This window comes from Macaca fascicularis, chromosome 7 (genome assembly GCF_037993035.2).
Source record: "Macaca fascicularis isolate 582-1 chromosome 7, T2T-MFA8v1.1".
NCBI classification, from domain to species: Eukaryota; Metazoa; Chordata; class Mammalia; order Primates; family Cercopithecidae; genus Macaca; species Macaca fascicularis.
In genome coordinates this window covers 33895001-33914807 of record NC_088381.1, presented here as the reverse complement: position 1 = coordinate 33914807, position 19807 = coordinate 33895001, and the positions used below count along the sequence as shown (strand labels likewise).

The following is a 19807-nucleotide window of genomic DNA, read 5'->3' as shown; positions in this document are numbered from 1 at the left end:
ACCCCGTCTCTACTAAAAATACAAAAAATTAGCCGGGCGTGGTGGCCCACACACCTGTAATCCCAGCTACTCAGGAGGCTGAGGCAGAAAAATCACTTGAACCCAGGAAATGGAGGTTGCAGTGAGCCAAGATCATGCCACTGCACTCCTGACTGGGTGACAGAGTGAGACTCCGTCTCAAAAAACAATCAGACAAACCAACGATACCACTATATACGAATTAGAACGGCCAAAATTCAAAACACTGGCAACACCAAATGGTGGCGAGGATGTGGAATAACAGAAACTCTTATTCTTTGCTTGTGGGAATGCAACATAATACAGATAATTTAGAAAATGGTTTGGTTGTTTCCTACAAAACTAAACATGCTCTTACCATACAACCCAGCAGCTGCCCTCTGGGTGTTCACCCAAATTAGTTGAAATCTCATGTCCACACAAAAACCTGTACATGAATGTTTATAGCAGCTTTACTCATAACTGACAAAACTTGGAAGCAATCAAGATGCCCTTAAAAGGTGAACGAATAAATTGTGGTATATCAGACAATAGAATATTAATACTCAATCCTAAAATGAAATGAACTATCAGTTCATCAAAAGGCATGATGAACTATCAGTTCAAAAAATGCACATTACTAAGGGAGCCAAACTGAAAGGGTGATATACTGTGTGATTCCAACGATAGAACACTCCAGAAAAAATAAAACCACGGAAACAATAAAAAGATTACGGGTTGCCAGAGGTTAGGGGAGAGAAAGGAACAAACAGGCAGAACACACAGGATTTTTAGGGGAGTGAAACTCTTCTGTGTGATACTAAATGATAGATACATGTCATTGTTCATTTGTCAGAAGCCTGTAGAATGTGCAACACTAAGAGTGAACACTAATGTAAACTATGGGCGGTCTTTGGATGATAATGATGTGCCAGTGTGGGTCCCATGATTGTGAGAGGTGCACCCCATGCTGCAGGATGCTAACAGTGGCGGAGGGCATATGTGGGGACAGGACAGTAAATGGGAATGTGAACCTAAAACTCTCCTGAAAAATAAAGTTTGTTAATTTAAGTGAGAAAAGTGTCCAGAGTGGCAAGTCACTGATGAAGGAAACAGAGATTAGAGTTTAGAGATGGTAAGCAACAGAGATTTCAAGATCAGGGTATGAGAGAGGAGACAGCTCCACAGAAGAAGTTCCAAGAACCTACAATAAACACTACCTGTATTCTTGAATGATTCCTAAGCTGTATATGAGCAGAGCAAGAGTTCAAGAGGACTGCAGAGAAGAGCTGTTAGGAGGCAAAGAACCCAACAGAAACTTCACAGGTAGCCCAATGCTAGGGAGACACTAGGGTTCCAAATCGACCAAAATAGAGAAACCTTGGTGGACATTCTGGCATTCATTTGAAATTCAAGAAAGGAACATGGGTCACGTCTTAGTAGTAAGGGCCAAAACTTAAATAGACACTCCCCAATAATGCCTAGAACAACCAACCATATAGAATCAAGATAATCTGCAAGTAATTTAACTGTCTGTCAAAACAAAACTTAACATTCTTCAGGGGGAGATAACACATTCCAGAACGTCTATAACTAATCGTCACCCACTCGGTCTAGCATACAAGTAAAAAAAAAAAAAATCATTGGACATGCAGAGAAGTAGGAAGAACCAACCAATAACTACATAAAATAGACAACAGACACAGAGATGGCCCAGATATTAAAGTTAACAGATAAGGACTTCAAATTAACTGTAACATTTTTAAAATAGAAACAATTATGGACAAAGGGTGTTTTTTTGTTTTTGTTTTTTTCTTTTCAGACAGAGTCTTGCTCTGTCATCCAGGCTGGAGTGCATTGTCCCAGTCTTGGTTCACTGCAACCTCTATCTCCTGGGTTCAAACAATTCTCCTGCCTCAGCCTCCCAAATAGCTGGTGTTACAGGTGTGCACCATCACACGTGGCTAATTTTATATTTTTAGTAGAGACAGGGTTTCACCATGTTGGCCAGGCTGGTCTCTACCTCCTGATCTCAGGTGATCCATCTACCTTGCCCTCCCAAAGTGCTGGGATTACAGGCATGAACCACTGCACCTGGCCCAACAAAGGGATTTTTCTAAATGAAGTTCCAGAGATAGATTCTATAAAAATATAACCAAGTAGACATTCTAAAACAGCAATACACAATATCTGAAATTTAAGAACTCATTGGATCTCAGCTCACTGTAACCTCAAACTTCTAGGCTCAAGTGATCCTCCTACCTCAGCCCTCTGAGCAGTTATGACTACAAGCACGAGCCACCATGCCTGGCAATTTTTATAGTTTTTGTAGAGATGGGATCTCACGATGTTGCCCAGGCTAGTCTCAAACTCCTGGCCTCAAACAATCCTCCCACCTCAGTCTCCCAAAGTGTCAGGATTACAGGCATGAACCACTGCATCTGGCCAAAGAAAAGTTCTTAAAAGAACCATCCTTTAAAAGAAGGATGAAGAAGAAGATTCTTTTAAAGACACTTTTAAAGAAAAAGTCTTAAAGTAAGATTGACATAGCCAGAAAACAAGACTAATGAATTTGAAAGGTCAATAGAAAACATCCAGAATATCTGATGCCCCAAACATACACACACACACACACACACACACACACACACACACACACACACAAAGAGAGAGAATAGAGCACAAGGGGTAAGAAGAACACCATCAAAATTTCTAAAATACATTTAATTGGAGTCTGAGAAGAGCTGGGAGAGACAGAATGTGAAAGAAGCAATATTCGACTAAATAATAGCCAAGAAATTTTCAAATCTGATGCACCTGTCAAGTCGAGAGCTCAGTGAATCCCAAGAAATATAAATAAAAGAAAAATCACTCTTAGGCACATCATAGTGAAAATCTAACAATTGACAAAAAAGATAAAATATTAAAAGCACCCAGCTGGAAAAGACACATCACTTTCAAGAGAATAACACTAAGAATGATGGCCGGCTTTCCAATGGAGCCAACTGGGGTCAAAAGACAAATAATGTCTTTAAATTCATGAAACAAAACAATACTTGCCACACTAGAGTTCCTCAAAACTGAGAGTGAATGACAGCTATTCTCAAACAATGCTCCCAAAAAGTACTACAGGATATTAAAAAAAAAAGTTCTCCAGGCTGAAGGAAATCACTCCTAGATGGAAACAGGGAAGTACAGAAAGGAGTGAACAGCACTGGAAAGGGACTACATCTAAATGAAAGATGTGCTGGACCTCTCCAACAAAAATGACCGAACACTGCTGAGAGATGCTGCACACATAAATAAGTGGGGAGAAAGTTCATGTTCACAAATAAGAATACCAATAACATGAAGACGTCAGTTCCACCAAATTTATCTATGCATTTGGTATAATCCCAATCAAAATTCCTAGAGGCTTTTATTGGTGGAAATTGACAAGCTGATAAAAGTTTATATGGCAAGGCAAAAGACCCAGAGTAGCTAAGATAATCTTGGAGAAGAATAAAGCTACCAGATCTCAAGGCTTATTAAAGTTGCAATAATTAAACTGTACAGTAGTAGTGCAAGGAGAGACAAGTAGACCAAAGCAATGGAAGAGAGTCTAGGTGTTACAGAGGATATACCCACTGGAACTGGCATGCAGCACTACCAGGAGTGTAAATTGTTTCAATCACTTTGTAAAATCATTTGGCAACATTTAAGAGTTAAACCAACGCCCAATTTGCAACCCAGAAATTATACTCTTAGATATATTCTCAAGAGAAATGAGTGTGTTTACAAAAAAAAAAAAAAAGACACTAATGTTCAGTATGGCATTATACCTAACAGCCAAATACCAGAAATGACCACTAAGAGGATACACTATGTTGAGTGATAACAACAGAAAACTACATTTCAATACAAAATAGCTACCAGTACATGCAACATTAACGGATCTTGCTGATATAATGTTGAAGAAATGAAGGGGGACACACAAGAATACTTATTATAATACATATTGTAAAATTTTCTTTATGTAAAATTCAAGAAAGGCAAAACTACTCTAGATGATAGAAGTCAGGATATGACTACCCCCAGAAGGAAGGAGTACAATTTTTGCAGAAGGAACACAGGAAACCCAGGAAACCAAAACTACTCAAGGTGATACAAGTCAAGATATGATTACCCCTAGAAGGAGGGGGTACAATTTATGGGGAACACCGGAAACCCAGGAAACCTGGGTGATGGGAGTGTTCCGTATCTTGATCTAGATGGTATTTGCATGGAAGCAAACCTATGTTAGAAATTCAATGAACTGTATAGATACAATTTGTGTAATTTACTTTATATAAGTTATACCCCAATAAAACAATATAAAAACAGATATTTGTTGAAGACTCATCTGTTTGCTAAGTTATACCCAAAGCCCCTGCCTCTGTGTTCCCAAGACCCTTTATACATATATTTGTTACAGAAATCTGCATTACACTAGAGATTATTGCTCAATCACCGCCAGTGAGATTCCGTCCCTCTCTGCATAGACTGTATGCAAGTACTAAATAAGCGTATGTTAGCTAAATTGACTTTCTCCTTTTAGATGTTACATTTCCATAATGAAGAGGGACCTGACTGAAGAGAGTCTATTAGGAAATATTATCTCTCTGATCTGAGTATGAATATTAATGGATCTTCTTTTTTTTCTTCTTCCATGAAAGTAACACAATGATTCTCTCAAAAGGATTTGGCTAAAATCCTACAGTAAAGTGGTTAGAAAACTACAAATAGCTGAGGGGAAGAAACAAAAGCAGGAATCAAAGCTAGAAATGGCAGCATCTTGGCTGACACGTCCCTGAATCCAGGTGCAAGTTGTGTGTGATAAATTTGGAATGAGGTACTTCCCCACCTACCCCTGTGAAGAGAATTAGAAACACAAACACACAACTTCCAATTTTCATAGGCAAAATGAGAACAATCCATTTAGAACGTTAAATGCAACCCAATGAGGGAAATTATACATTGTTCTTTCCCATACAAAATCTCTACCTGCTTTGCTGTTTTCCAATATGGTCTCTGTCCCTAAGGGAGAGGGTTTTTACATTCTCTCCTAATCACTTAACTGACACCACAAAGATAAAACTCCAAAACCTTTGCCAGCAAATAACCAGATTCCGAACTTAAGAGGGAGGGAAGAGGAGTAGGAAAATGTGGCAATTAAACAGTCATGGAGCTGTAATAGGAACCTGAAGTCTAAGAGCCTTGGTTCATTTTCTCATCATCTCTTGATTTGGCAGCTTCTTTTGTTGTTGTTTTTAAGAGACAATGTCTCATTCTGTCACCCAGGCTGGAGTACAGTGGCACAATCATAGCTCACGGCAGCCTCCACCTCCAGGTCTCAAGTGACTTCTGCCTCAGCTTCCTGAGTAGCTGGGGCTACAGGCATGTGCCACCATGCCTGGCTAATTTTTTAATTTTTCTAGAGACAGGGTCTCACTACATTGCCCAGGCTGGTCTCCAACTCTTGGCCTCAAGAAACCCTCCCTCTACGGTCTCCCAAAGTCCTGGGGTTACAGGCATGAGGGACCACACCTAGACAGGCATTAGCTTTTTATGTGGTCTCTCTTCCTCTAATCTTACCACTCTCCAAAAGCTGCAAAAGGAATAAACTTTCACAAACACAATGGTATTCACGTCTGTTTAAAATCCAACAATGGCAACCCACCCCCTTCACAGCCTGAAATGGAAACTTCTTACCTAACTTCCAAGGTCCTTGCTACCAGGCTGTTCCTCCGCCCATCCTGGCTCTGTGTTCCCACTACACTACATTCCCTCTTTAACATGGCAAACCCATGCCTCTTTATATTTGTCTGTGCTATTCACTTAACCTAGAACACCCCAGCTTCCCTTCTTCTCACAAATAATTCTATGATTTCTTGAGGCAGCATTAGTGTCATTGTCTCTAGAAGGGCTACCCTGACTTCCCCAGTTCAGGCTGGTCACCCCTAGTCTATGGCCCACAAGGACAATCTCAACATCAAGGCCAAAGGCCGCACTCGCTCTAAGAACAAACAGGTATACTTTACGAGTTAAGCACACGCCTAACCTACCACTCAGTAATTTTACCTCTAGGTATATTCTCAAGAGAAATGAGTGAAAGTGTTTACTCCCCTCCACAAAAAAGTACAATAACATTCATAGTAGCTTTATTCCTAATAGCCCCAAACCAGAAATGTACACCAAGAATACACACTGTGTTATACAGATACAAAGGAAAACTACATTTCGATACCAAAAAAGCTACCAGTATATGCAACATTAATGAATCTTCGGCCGAGCGCGGTGGCTCAAGCCTGTAATCCCGGCACTTTGGGAGGCCGAGACGGGCGGATCACGAGGTCAGGAGATCGAGACCATCCTGGCTAACACAGTGAAACCCCGTCTCTACTAAAAAATACAAAAAAATAGCCGGGCGAGGTGGCGGGCGCCTGTAGTCCCAGCTACTCGGGAGGCTGAGGCAGGAGAATGACGCAAACCCGGGAGGCGGAGCTTGCAGTGAGCTGAGATCCGGCCACTGCGCTCCAGCCTGGGCGACAGCGCGAGACTCCCTCTCAAAAAAAAAAAAAAAAAAAAAAAGAATCTTGATGATATAATGTTGAGGAAATGCAGCTAGACACACAAGAATACACATTGTGAAATTTTCTTTATATAAAAGTCAAGAGAGGCAAAACGACTCTAGGTGATAGAAGTCAGGATATGATTACCCCCAGAAGGATGGGGTGTAATTGATGGGGAAGAAACCCAGGAAACCTGGGTGATGGGAGTGTTCTGCACCTTGATTGGGATGACAATTCCATGGATGCAAAGCTATGTTAAAAATTCAATGTACCGGCCGGGCGCGGTGGCTCAAGTCTGTAATCCCAGCACTTTGGGAGGCCAAGACGGGCGGATCACGAGGTCAGGAGATCGAGACCATCCTGGCAAACACGGTGAAACCTCGTCTCTACTAAAAATACAAAAAATTAGCCGGGCGTGGTGGCGGGCGCCTATAGTCCCAGCTACTCCGGACGCTGAAGCAGAAGAACGACGTGAACCCAGGAGGCGGAGCTTACAGTGAGCCAAGATGGCGCCACAGCACTCCAGCCTGGGCCACAGAGCGAGACTCTGTCTCAAAAAAAAAAAAAAAAAACAATTCAATGTACTGTACCGATACAATTTGGGTAATTTACTTTATATAAGTTATACCCCAATAAAATAATATAAAAAGGATATTTGTTGAAGACTCACCTGTTTGCTAAGTTATACCCTAAGCCCCTGTGTTCAAGACCCTTTATATTGCTTTATAACAGCCAGTGAGATTCCAACCCACACTCTGTGCATAGCCTGTATGCAGGTATACAAAAAAACAAGAATCGTGTTGATAATTTGGACTTCAGAGTTTTAGCAAAGAAATACTGGACTGACTTTAAGAACTATGTAGAGCTCCTCAAGGCGATGTATATGCAAGGAGTATGGTGTAAAGATTCCCCAGTAGGAATTGCGTCTGTGTGTGTATGGCATTGCTCTATTTGAGGTCAGCGCAGCCGTCATGGGTTAGCTGAGTGCCGGGGGAATAACAAGTAGTAAAGATGGTAGGGTGATGCCTAAAATTATCCCCTATATGTACATTTCCCAAGTTAGACAGAAGCTCTAGACAAGTTTCCTATTACCTGCCTCCAGGTATCTTCCTCTTTCCTTCCCATGCAGAATTCCCCTGGGAGGGGAAAGGAAGCTGGACAAGCAGGAAATGAGTTCTACACAAGGTGGTGTAGGATTGAGGAACAAGTGTACAGCCGTACTCTCTTAAGAGCGGCTTACTTCCAGGGCACCAGGTGTGTCTGACATACAGTAGTTGTTTTATCAAACGTGAGAGGGCTCTCTCCCTAAAAAAAAACCTCTATGTCCCCACTCAAATTCAGCACAATCAATCAGACAGGCAGTTATTTAAAAACTAACTTGGCACTCACTGAGCTCTTTCCTGGCCCCTGCGCCACAGCTGGTCAGCGTCACCAGTCTCTAGTCCCATTCTCTTTCACACCTGAAGCTCCAGAGCCTGGGTCCACGCCTGTTCACGCTTACCTTCCGCGTTTGCCGACAACAATGCTAGTCCTCTTATACTTATTTTCCCCTTCTAAATCTCGCCATCTGTTTTTATCATCCTATTATAGTCTATTTTTTTTAAATAAAATATCTTTAAATGTTTCTGGAAAAAAAGGCTGTACGTTAAGGCCAAGCATGGTGGCTTATGCCTGTAATCCCAGCACTTTGGGATGCCAAGTTGAGTGGATTGCTTGAGCCCAGGAGTTCAAGACCAGCCTGAGCAACATGGTGAAACCCATACCCTACTAAAAACACAAAACTTATCCGGGTGTGGTGGCACACGCCTGTAGCTCCAGCTGCTTGGGAGGCTGAGGTGGGAGGATAGCTTGAGCTCAGGAGGCAGAGGTTGCAGTGAGCCAAGATCATACCACTGCACTCCAGCCTGGGTGACAGACAGAGACTCCGTCTCAATAAAAAAGGTTGGGTGCAAATGAACATTTAAAACATGGGGAGTACTCCTCACTACTCAGGAAATGTCCCACTTATTGCTATAAGCAAACATACAGACTGAAGAAACAGCAAGTTGTTTACCACATTCCATGCTAACTGCACTCCACAAAATACAAAATTTCCATTTACTTGGTTATTTCCTTGTGCACTCCCAGCTGCTCGAGACTTTAAGGTCTGGATTTTCTCAAAGACCAAGTTGACTTTCCTTTTAGTAGCATCGTCATTATCAGCACTTCTGAAAAAGGGACAGCAGAGAAAACAATGAGGGACACACCCATTGGTCTCAGAACAATTTACATGTCATGACACACACACACACACCAGGCACTTTAAGAAGATAAACTGCAGGAGCTGTGAATTCATTAAAGCCTCAGACAAAATCAGTGTGAGAGCAGGATGGATGGTGTCTTTTTTTCCCAAATAAATTACGTGTTACCACTCAATTTGGGACAGGGTTCCCAGGGACATAAGCACATCCTCAGTAAGCTTGGAGAAGACATCCAGTGAACATCTAGCAATCTGTTCTTTGATTCAAATGGCTCATGTCCATTCCAAAAGGAATTCTCCTTTTCTTTGAAGTGGGTTTGTGTGTATCTCTCTCACACACACAAACACACTGTACACTTAAATCTTACACTAAGAATGACCTACAGTGATCTTAATTTGTTTAACCTATGTTTAAAAAAATAAAACCCCTAAGCCAAGATTGTCAACATGGCAGCCCTTTGTCTGGGCTTTCACAGCTAACACTGAGATACTAAGTTTTATTAACTTCTACCACACTCCCAGCAATTAGAAGAAAAAGATTTAAAATAAACTTCCTTCAACAGGCACCTCCCACTAAAGTCTGTCTTACTGATGTCTCAATAAATCATGTGCCAAAAAAATACATACATAAAAGAATTTAATGAATTTTGGCCAGGTGCAGTGGCTCACGTCTGTAATCTCAGCACTTTGGGAGGCAGATGCGGGTGGATCACTCGAGGTTAGGCGTTAGAGATCAGCCTTGCCAACATGGCAAAACCCTGTCTCTACTAAAAATACAAAAATTAGCCAGACATGATGGCGCACACCTATAATCCTAGCTACTCGGGTGGCTGAGGCAGGAGAATCTCTTGAACCTGGGAGGTGGAGATTGCAGTGAGCCAAGATCATGCCACTGCATTCCAGCCTGAATGACAGAGTGAGACTCTGTCTCAAAAAATAAAAAAAAATAATGAATTTTACAAGTCAAAATTTCTTCTACCTTAATCTTAACATGGTAAAGTCTTCCACAGGGAGATACTAATAACCAGTTCTTAGCTAGATGAATCTTTTGGGTTACTTTTTTTTTTTTTTCCTTTTCAAAAGATCCCCTATCTTATATTTTGAGCCTTACTATTTTGTTAGCTCTAAAACTGACAAATAATTGTAAGGCACAATACAAAAATATACAGTATTTTGATACCAATGAGGATTTGCCAAGTGGCTGGTTTTCAGTCATGTAGGCTGTAAAGCTTTGTTTTTTTGTTTTTTTTTTTTTCCTTCTTCTTAATCATATCTGATGAGAGAACTGAAACAGAAACTTCAAATCCCTTGCTCGAGTTCCAGCACAGTTGGTATCTAAGTAAGGGCTGAAACCCTGATTATTCCAACTCAACCACCAAGATAAGCATGGAAAGCACTGCTTTTAAATGACTCACACATGCTTTAAAAATAATGGAAGCAGGGGCTCTTGGCCAATGTTAACTCTGGGGAGGGGAGGTGTTTGTACTTGTAACTTCTAAAGGACTAACATTTCGTGGAAGAACTCAAGGTGACGGCAGACTCCATTCAAACCTGAAGAGTAGACACTCTTCCTATCTTTGAATTTGCTTTTGAAATAGTAAAGAGTCATTTTTAAAATGTATTCATTTTAATTTTTAAAGTGTGGTGTACTTTCCTACACACCCCTCCCAAAACCCCCACCCCATACCACACAAGACAAATGCCGTCATGAAAACCCCAGCCATTGAGTTTTAACCCTCCAACGGCTGGCACAGGGCAAAAAAGGAAGGTAAACATTAAGCCCTCAGAAAAGGAAATTAAGAATCCCACCAGAAACAATACTTTGCTCTTTCAGAGGGAAAATCACTAACCCTTCTTTGAGGTAATTGTAGAGAATCTGCTTAGCTGTCTCCTCATTGGTTTGCTGAGTGAGCTCTTGCTGGCCCTTTAAGAGATCCGGTGTGGCCTGGAACATAAAGCCTGTTGTTAGACCTTGAGGATGAAGTTCCCAGAGGCTTCCAAACACAAAACAATTCCTCCAGTGAGCATCCTCCTTAGAGGCAGTTACAACATTTAGCAGCTTCATAATCTTGGGGAAGTTACTTAACTTCTCCTCGCCTCAGTGTTCTCACCTGTAAATTGAGGTTAATAGATACTACCTGCACAGGGTTGGTGCAATCCTGTAATATATAACAAATAGTGCTTAGCACTTAGCTACATATTTTTTTACCATTTTATCAATATCATTATTTTTTATTGTCACTATCAAAACACTAAATGTACCACTTAGATTCTATCACTTGATAATTAACCTAAATGAAGATTAACCTAATTTTTCAGGCTAGAAATTAACCCAGTCACTCAATTTTATGAGGAAAATTAATATATCTACACAAACCTAGCCATTCAGCCTCTGTGTAGAAACAAATTCTGCATACTTTCAGATTTCATGCATACACAAACAGAACAACTGAGCCTCTCTATAGCGTCTGCCAAGTTACTTTACAGAGAGATCGCAATGGGAATCCAGCTGAACTTCAAAGAACCCAGAAAACTATACAATTGGCAGTAGGACATCGTGAGTAGGACACAATTGGATAACGAAACAGATCAGCTGTGTGATTCCTGATACAAGATTGAGGATGTGTAATTCCTATGGCCTCATGCACCATGAGTACATCATTAGATTATTTAGAAGGAAGAGGAAATAAATAAATAAATAAATAAATAAATAAATAAATAAATAAATAAATAAAAACAGGAATTGCACTAGTGTTACCTGAGTATTCGAGGCCGAAGGAAATGCCTTCACAGAAATTTTCTTGGCACCAGAATCAGGCGAAGTTGCTGCTGCCCGGTTCTGTAACATCAGCGTGGCAGTGGCTGTTTTCACCTCCTCCTCCTTTTTACTCTGTGCACCAAGGGAGGGCGCACGGATCACTGTACCTTCCTGAGTACCTTTGGTTTCCAGAACTTTCCCATCTATATTCTGCTGGGGAGGCCTGGAGTGGGCACATGGAGCCCCGTGCGCTGCTCCCTGCAGCTTTGCAAAGGTACGGCCCACGCTCTGTTTCCCACGGCGCTCCTGAGACAGTGGCCGCTGCGGGCACACCTGGGAAGGCCGGAGGAGGTGTTCGTTTGACTTGCCCAAGTTCCTACTGAATTCAGTCAGGTACTCGGAGTTCCCTTGGAGGCCAAAAGGAAAGGCGCTATCCACGCTTCTGGATCTTTTCCTGTCATCTGGATTAATTCTGTTTCGCTTCCCAGTCCTTCCTCTTCTCTGAAGCCCAGGTTTTTGATCAAATTTTTCAATTAACTGATCCACACCAGGAATTGATCCCGTATCAATATCCCGTCCAGTTCCTGGCAGGAAGGGGATATACCTTCTGTTTTCATGACGATTGACGTTGTCGGCATGGATGGCACAATCCTGATCATCCAGTAAAAACCTGTACAAAGAGTTGGCAGACGTGGGAGTTGTCGATGACGAGGAGGACCTCCGGGACCGAGCTCCATCCAGGACGGGTCCCGCTGAATCCTGTCGCCGGAAAGGAAGAACATCTGGCCTGGTTTTCTTGGTTTCGGGGTGGGCATGTGGGCTTTGGGCAGTCAGGGGTCTCCCACTAGTGGAAGGGGCCTCCTCTCCCACCCTCTCCTTGGTGCAGCTCTGAACGTTGACACACACTGAGGTCTGCTTTTTAGGGTCCTCTATGACCACAGAGCTGCATAAACGAATAGCTGTCACACCAGATTTGGCCAGGTCATCCAAGGAGGGACTGGTAGGCTGGGAATTGCTAGGTTTGGGAAAGCAAGTCCAAGGCTTCTTATTATTGATGCCTTCTTCTGTCAACGTTTTTAGCCAATTACTCTCAGGAGGCTGGTGATTTTGTAAGTTCAATTCATTCTTTTCAGGGTCATAGGGCTGCAAAAGCTCTGGATGCCTCTGAAAGTTCAGCACGTGAGATGGCTTCATGGACCCATCTTTGCGATCTAGAACTCCATTCTTGCCTTCATGGAGAGGGGACTGTTTCAGGTTTCTTACTGGGCTAGGCTGGGCGTATGGGTTTTCTGGAAGCTGCAGTTCTTCACTGCTCTCCTTTAGCACAGAACCATTGCTGGAATGTAGAGGCAGGTTATTTATCACTGCAGGGGGAAAGGGCGGTCCATTTTCAGAAAACGATGTGCCTGCTAGGCACCGTTCTGTGTTATTCAGGACAATGTAGGGGTGACCATCAATTCCCTGGACCCGAATACTGACACCGTAAGAGCCTGCCTTGGAGTTCTGGGAACTCCTCGATTTTTGGGTATCATCACTTGCGAGTCTCAGATGGACCCCATATTCCTGCTGCACATGTTGATATTCACCGAAATACAGCTCCATGGTTCACTGTTCCAGCTACCAAGGAGAGATGGGGTAAAAAGAGGACATTAGGTTAGAATTACATCTGTTTAAACGAAGATTGAAATAATTAGGAAGGGGAAACTTCAAAGTTCAAAGAAAACAAGACACTTTAAACAGCAAAGACACCTCAGAACCAAGTGCTGAAGGGCAGCCCTCCGGTGACCAAGCAGGACTTTCTGGATGCCCTTCAGCCCACGTGGCCACTGAGTTTGACAACACTGGGCTTGAACTCTGGCCTGAAGGCAGACAACCGGTGTAATGACCTGACACCTTTGGCATAACTTCGTTATTCTGACTTTGTTATTCTGTTTTGGGCTGTTCTGGTTGCCTTTTCTTTTTTTCTTTTTTTTAAGTTTAGTTGGTTTCCTGAAGCTCTATGCTGTTTATTTTTAACCAATAGGATGCTCCAGTTACCAGCATTTGAGAGTTAGGTACTTTTCCATGAAAATAATTAAGAGCTAAGGAATTCTGATGCTCACCATTTTTCTTTGTTACTCTGTGGTTCCTTTTCCTCTCAAACTACTTTCGGCCTTTTTCATGCACAATCTTGCTTCAAAATCTTTAACACTACTATTGGAATATAATGTTTCCAACAGTTTTACCATGAGGAATCAGTTGTTTGTGAGACTGACAGTGAAATGAAATGATTATAAATCATTTTCAATCTTTTCTTCTCACCGAAAAAGTTCAAAAGCACATTGATCTGGAAAATGTTATTTAAAAAATGAAGAACACTCAGGGCTCTGTATTTTGTGATGGGTCCTGATGCCAAGAATAGTCGCCATCGCCTTTCTGGTGTGTGGCCAACCTTGTCAGATGACTACAGACAGCTCACCAAGCAGGATGGCCACCCTGCCTCACACTCCGAGGTTCCCCACCAGAAATTCACTTGTAACACTGCAAAACCGCAACGGCAAAGGGACTCCGGGAAGAGCAGTAGCAACTGGTCACAAACAGCAGCTGTCTCTTTTTTTTCCCCTCCACTTTTGAGAGACTTTTTGAGTTTTCTTTCTATTCTAGAGTCAATCTACTAGCACATTTTCCAAGAAAATCATCTGTTCCATCCAATTTTCAAATTTATTTGCAGAATTTGGGTAGGAGAAATCATTTCATTTCTTTATTATCTAATGTTGTATTTTCTTCTTCTATTTCTTGATTACACTGGTAGAATATATCTGTGTATGTATTTTTAAAATTGTTTCCCTAAAGAACTAGCTCCTGGATTTATCAAGCTTTTCTTTAATTTTCAACTTGACTGAGTTCTAAGTTTGATTTTTATTATTTCCTTCCACTTTCCTTTGTTTTATTTTGTGGTTCCATTTCTAAGTCCTTGACTTGCTTTACTTGTTTATTTTCATTCTTCAATCACATAAATGGTGATGTGTAACTAAGTCACTTAAAAATTATGTCAGCTCCTACTAACAGACTCCCACATAGCAGCTTAAGACAGGAATTTTTCCCCAGAGATAGGAAGTCCAGGGCTGAAAGATACCGGGGATAATGAGCACCCCTTCTATCTTTCCACTCATCTTCTTCAACATATATTAGACCCCTTATGATTACAAGATAGTTGATCCGGCATCACATAGGCCAAAGGCTTAGGCCAAGTGACTCAACTTCCTTTTTAAATAGCTTTCCTGGAATCCCCACCTACCAATAATCCTTTATATCTTATTAGTGAGAACTTAATCATATGGCCACCCCCAGCTGCAAGGGAGATTGGAAAATAGGGTGCTTTAGCTGGTCATGAACATGCAACAAAATCAATGTTCAGTTAGTAAAGAGAGAGAGGAGAATGGACTTTATAAAGGCAGCAAACAGTTTCTACCTCAGTAATGTTTCTATTGCTATTTTCTAGGTAGTTTCTGTTTGGGATTTTGATTTCTGCTTTGACCCAAGAATTGATTTTGAGAAAGTTTTTGCATATGTAGTATTTTGTTTCTGTGCTGTTTTTGTTTGGAGGGTCTTTATTTGTAAATGTTGCTAATTTCTACCTGTATTGTGGTCAGAAAATGAAGTCTCTACCATTTCTTCCTTTTTAAATATATTGAGCTTCCCTTTGTGAGCAAATATATGGATAATGTTTGTCAATGCTTCATGGGTGCTAGGTGTAGTCTCCATTTTAAGGGATAACATTCAAAATCTATCCATCTGTACAACCTTAATAATTACGTTGTTTGTCTCTAGCACATCTTTACTTGTTTTGCCTCTCTGTTCTGTCTTGGGGCTTCCTGAATAAATTCAGTTTCCTACAACTAGCATAGTGTTGTCAGTTTTGCTTGGTGATAATTCTTTTAAAACTAAAACATTTTAGATACCATCATTTACCATTTTAAAGATAGGAACAACTCAGAGAGGTACATTCATCTGTAATATTTATCTTATCTCACCAATTTCAAATATTTCATTGTCAACTTTCATTTTCAGTTATACTAGTATTTTTAAATAATTTATGTTTTAATCAAAGTAAAACAATATAAGTGAAAAACCTACATTCTTCAGCTTCCCTTCCCTGATCCTGAACACATCACCCAGGAAAAAAAAAGAAAAAAAAAAAAAAAAACTGCAAATTTTAGCTATTTCTTCTAATACTTACCTCCCTTTTGCTAAATAATATTCCTGCCTGTGATTCCTTAACTTATTGGTTCTACGTAGGATGGATGCTACACCATACATACAAGTCTCTCACTTGGCTAACCTACCAATAAAAAAATCAAGAGTCAACTATTTACATTACTATGACAATATAAATATTCACTAAAAAGTTATATACTATGGTCTTACCGAACTTTTCTTATAAAATTTTTACTTTTCTAGAGTTAATGATTGAATACTGTTTTACTTGTCTTTTCCATATACCTATCCTTAAATCTTTCCCTCAACTACATTACATCTGTTAGATGCTTATCAGTATTAATTTCCGGATGATCAAAATATCAGGTAATTTGGTCATTTGGTGACTTTTTTTTTTACAGTCTTCCCTCCTCCTGCCCTATATTAGGGTCTCAGTGCTCTCTTCCTTTTGTGCTATATTATTTTCCGGGTTTCATGTCTTCCTCTTTGTTAGTTTCCCCAATTGGTCTGATACAATACACTTCCAGTAGTTTTCTAAGAAAAAGTTCAATGGAGAAAAATATTTGACTCCTTGTATTTTGAAAAATGTCTATTCTATGCTTACTTTTCATTGGTGGTCTAGCTGGACATAGAAGCCAGGTTAGAAATAATTTCCATGCTATTTTTTAAAGCTTTGCAAACTTCATTATCTTTTAGGTTCCAAGGATGTTTTGAAGAATTCTGAAGCTATCATTGTACCCTTTCCTTTGTGTGTGACCTGTTTCTGTTCCTCTTAAAGCTTTTAGGACCTTTTCTTTATCACTGGTGTTCTGAAATTTCATAATGGCATACCCAGGTGGGGGTTTTATAAAATTGGGCAAAGTGGACACTTTCATAAAACATAAGCACATAATATATATATGCTTCCAATTTGGAAATTCATGTCTTTAGTTCTCTAAAATATTTTTGCAATCTTTCTGTGATAATGTTCAGATTACTATTTTATTTTGTTCTTGGTTTCTGCATCTACTATAATAGCAATGTTGAATTTTTTTAATCACATTTTAATTTTTCATATTTCTTTTCTCTCCTGCTTTTTAACTCCATCTTTTTTGTTCTACTTTTGAGAGATACATCTTCAACAGGTTTTAAATTCCGGTATTTAATTTGTAATACTCAATAGCTCTTTCTTGTTCTCTAATTGTTCCTCTTTCATACATGTTATTATTATTATTTTGGATATGAAACAGCTTCTCTCTGCAAGGATAACTTTTTTCAAAAAACATGTTTTCTCTGCTTTCTGCAACAGCACCATCTTCTGCAAGGTTGCTCTTTTCCTGTTTTGACCCCTACCTTTCATATTGAATACTTTGGTGATACACCTGATACACCGCAACTGCCTGATCCTATTTAAGAACGAAGGACCAAAGCAGATTGGTGGCTCTGCACATGTGGAGAGGACTTATTAGTTGATGAGTGTCAATTTTAACGTGAAAGAAAAAAGTATTCCACTGAAGAACCCACACATTTCAGTTATCTGGGGGCATTTTTTTCTGGACTTGTTCAATTTCTCAAGGAAAGAGTCTTCCAATTCATTGCTGGGGCTGCACACGCCTGGTTGCTGCCATTATGGACAGAGCAGAAGAGTGACCAAGCTCCCAGCTGTCATCAGTCTCTCTTTTAGTCACCTCCACCAACACCGCAACACCATTCCAGTTCCATTTCTCCAGAGAACAGACCTCCAGGCTGCTACTGGGGTCGGGAAGGGAGGCAGGGACAGGGTGCAGGGTCTATTTATGCTGGTTTTAATAACTCCCTATATTTGGCCTGTCTCTGTGGCCTACTATGGTAACAATGCCTTCCCACTTCTAAGCCTCTCTGCGGTTCTGCAGACAAAGCACCTCATTTCAGCATTTCAGTGGGCACTTCAGGTGGAGGGGTCTATCCCTCGGCCAGCCCGGGGACCACCCCTGAATCGTTGCAGGAGTTGCCACCAAAGCCTCCACTGCCATTTTTTGCCTTTTGCAGATTTTTTTCTTCACTTACTATCATTTGAGTGGAATTTTGAAAAGGATAAGAACTTCTAAACTTATCTGGTTTGACAAGGCTACTAGTATCATAAAACAACTCAATACTAAGGACAAGTACAGCAAGCCTGCCTTAGACTAATGAAGTGATGCATGAGGGCTGACACCAAAATAACCAGGTATGTCTTAACCCCTTTTTTCTGAGCAGCACTGGCATATTTTATTCTGCATCTCTAGAAGTCTTCATATTTGTTAGTTTCTAACAATCTTCTTTAAACAGAAGAAATTTTGTGTGTGTGGTATTTACTAAATGGGGTTATGTTACTTACCAATAAGTGTCATAGAAAAAGTCAGTTCTTAAGTTCACACTGACTTTTCAATGAAATATTTCCTCTTTTATTAGCAAAATTCTTGTGTAGGATTTATGGTCCTTTAGCTACTCCTACTACAGTCAACACTAATTACATTTCAATCTTTGAATAAAGCCACCTTGGCTTATTACAATCTTAGCTCCCTAATGGTAAATTAATCCACATATTTAAATTTCATGAAACATCTACAATTTACATTTCCTTGACAACAAACCTCAATCCAATATTTTCATGGAACAACATTTCTCAGCTGGGCACTGGTGTCTTAAGCAAATGTGGATTTCCTTCCCAATCAAAGTGTAAACACTGAATTAATTAATGAATTTAGGGACAGCTGTTCTCCACTTGCAGGCACTGGGCCACGTTTACAATCCTAATGCACACCACAGACACGCTTGCGCCGTCGGGGACTAAGCCTAACCAAAGGCTTACATAATTTGGCAGTAAATGCTGATCAATTGCCAGGATGCAACATTGTGGCACTTGGCAAATAAAAGTGGTGTTTTGGAGTGGAAATAATACTTTATGAAAAGACTGCTAAATGATGATAATTGCTTTAGTTAGCGAGATCAATGAGTGTGTTTGTAAGAACAAAGGGCTTACTTAGCTCCTGGAAGAACTATGAACATATGCCAGATAGAAACATTTCCTCTCTCTGGGCCATCACATGTTATCAGCTGAGCATGGAGATTAGTCACGTAATGCTGGTCCACACATCCCCACCCCACCACTCTAATTCTCAGTGGCACCTCCAGGACCTGCATGCATATTCACCAGCCATTCCAGGGGCCCTGTGGCTACTGAGGAAGTGCAGCCAGGCAATCTGAAATCTTCACCTTTATGCTGTGGCTGGCCCTTGCCTCCAAGGACAAGAGTCCCCATCAGCCAAGCCAGGCTGGCCCAAGCAATCGGCATAGTATCTAGCATGGGGCACAGACACTAGGTATGTTTGCTTTGAACAAGTAATTCTATTTTACCACACAAATCACATAAAAGAGCATCTAACACAGTGGGTAGGGAGCTGATGAGTCTCAGTGCAGTCTTGAGCTTAATTCTAGGAAATAAGAATTGATCCACCAACCAAAAAGTAATTTCCCCTGAGTGGGATCCTGTGACTGCCTCATTTAGAGAGAAGATACTGCCAGTCTGATGATAAACACGAGTTAAAACCTCTAAACCTGGGTTGTCCAATCTTTTGGCTTCCCTGGGCCACGGTGGAAGAACAATTGTTTGGGCCACACATAAAATGCACTAACACTAATGACAGCTGATGAGGTTTAAAAATAAAATAAAATCACAAAAAAAAAATCTTTAAGATTTTTTTAAGATGTTTTAAGAATGTTTACGAATTTGCTTTGGGTGCATTCAAAGCCATCCTGGGCCACAGGCAGCCCACAGGCCGGGGTTTGGACAAGCTTGCTAAACAGTGGATAACACATTTACTCCTAAAGGATTTGTCTGTGGAACTAGTGGGAAGACAGAATTTTGTATGGGGATATTCATATTAGAACCTCAACTAGATGAAATTGAAAGATCAGGGTATAGAAAGCCAAGACTGGCTAAACACATATGAGTTTCAATGTATTCCCTAACACGACAGAAAGAGGCAGTCTTACCTAAACTGAGCTTTTACATTTTCTCTCTACGTG

The 19807-nt window shown here is 40.7% G+C and overlaps 1 protein-coding gene across 11 annotated transcripts in view; it reads right to left on the bottom strand.

The window, feature by feature from the left end:
• The window catches only part of CGNL1 (cingulin like 1), a 176124-nt gene that overhangs the window by 97558 nt on the left and 58759 nt on the right, over nt 1-19807 (bottom strand). For all 11 annotated transcript variants that reach the window (XM_065547962.2, XM_045395519.3, XM_065547964.2 and 8 more), the window contains exons 2-4: nt 11585-13201; nt 10677-10771; nt 8689-8794 (exon numbers count right to left, since the gene is read on the bottom strand). In XM_065547962.2, coding sequence (XP_065404034.1) covers nt 8689-8794; nt 10677-10771; nt 11585-13186 — 1803 coding nt within the window. In that variant the 5' untranslated portion in view covers nt 13187-13201. The remainder of the gene's footprint in view (nt 1-8688; nt 8795-10676; nt 10772-11584; nt 13202-19807) is intronic.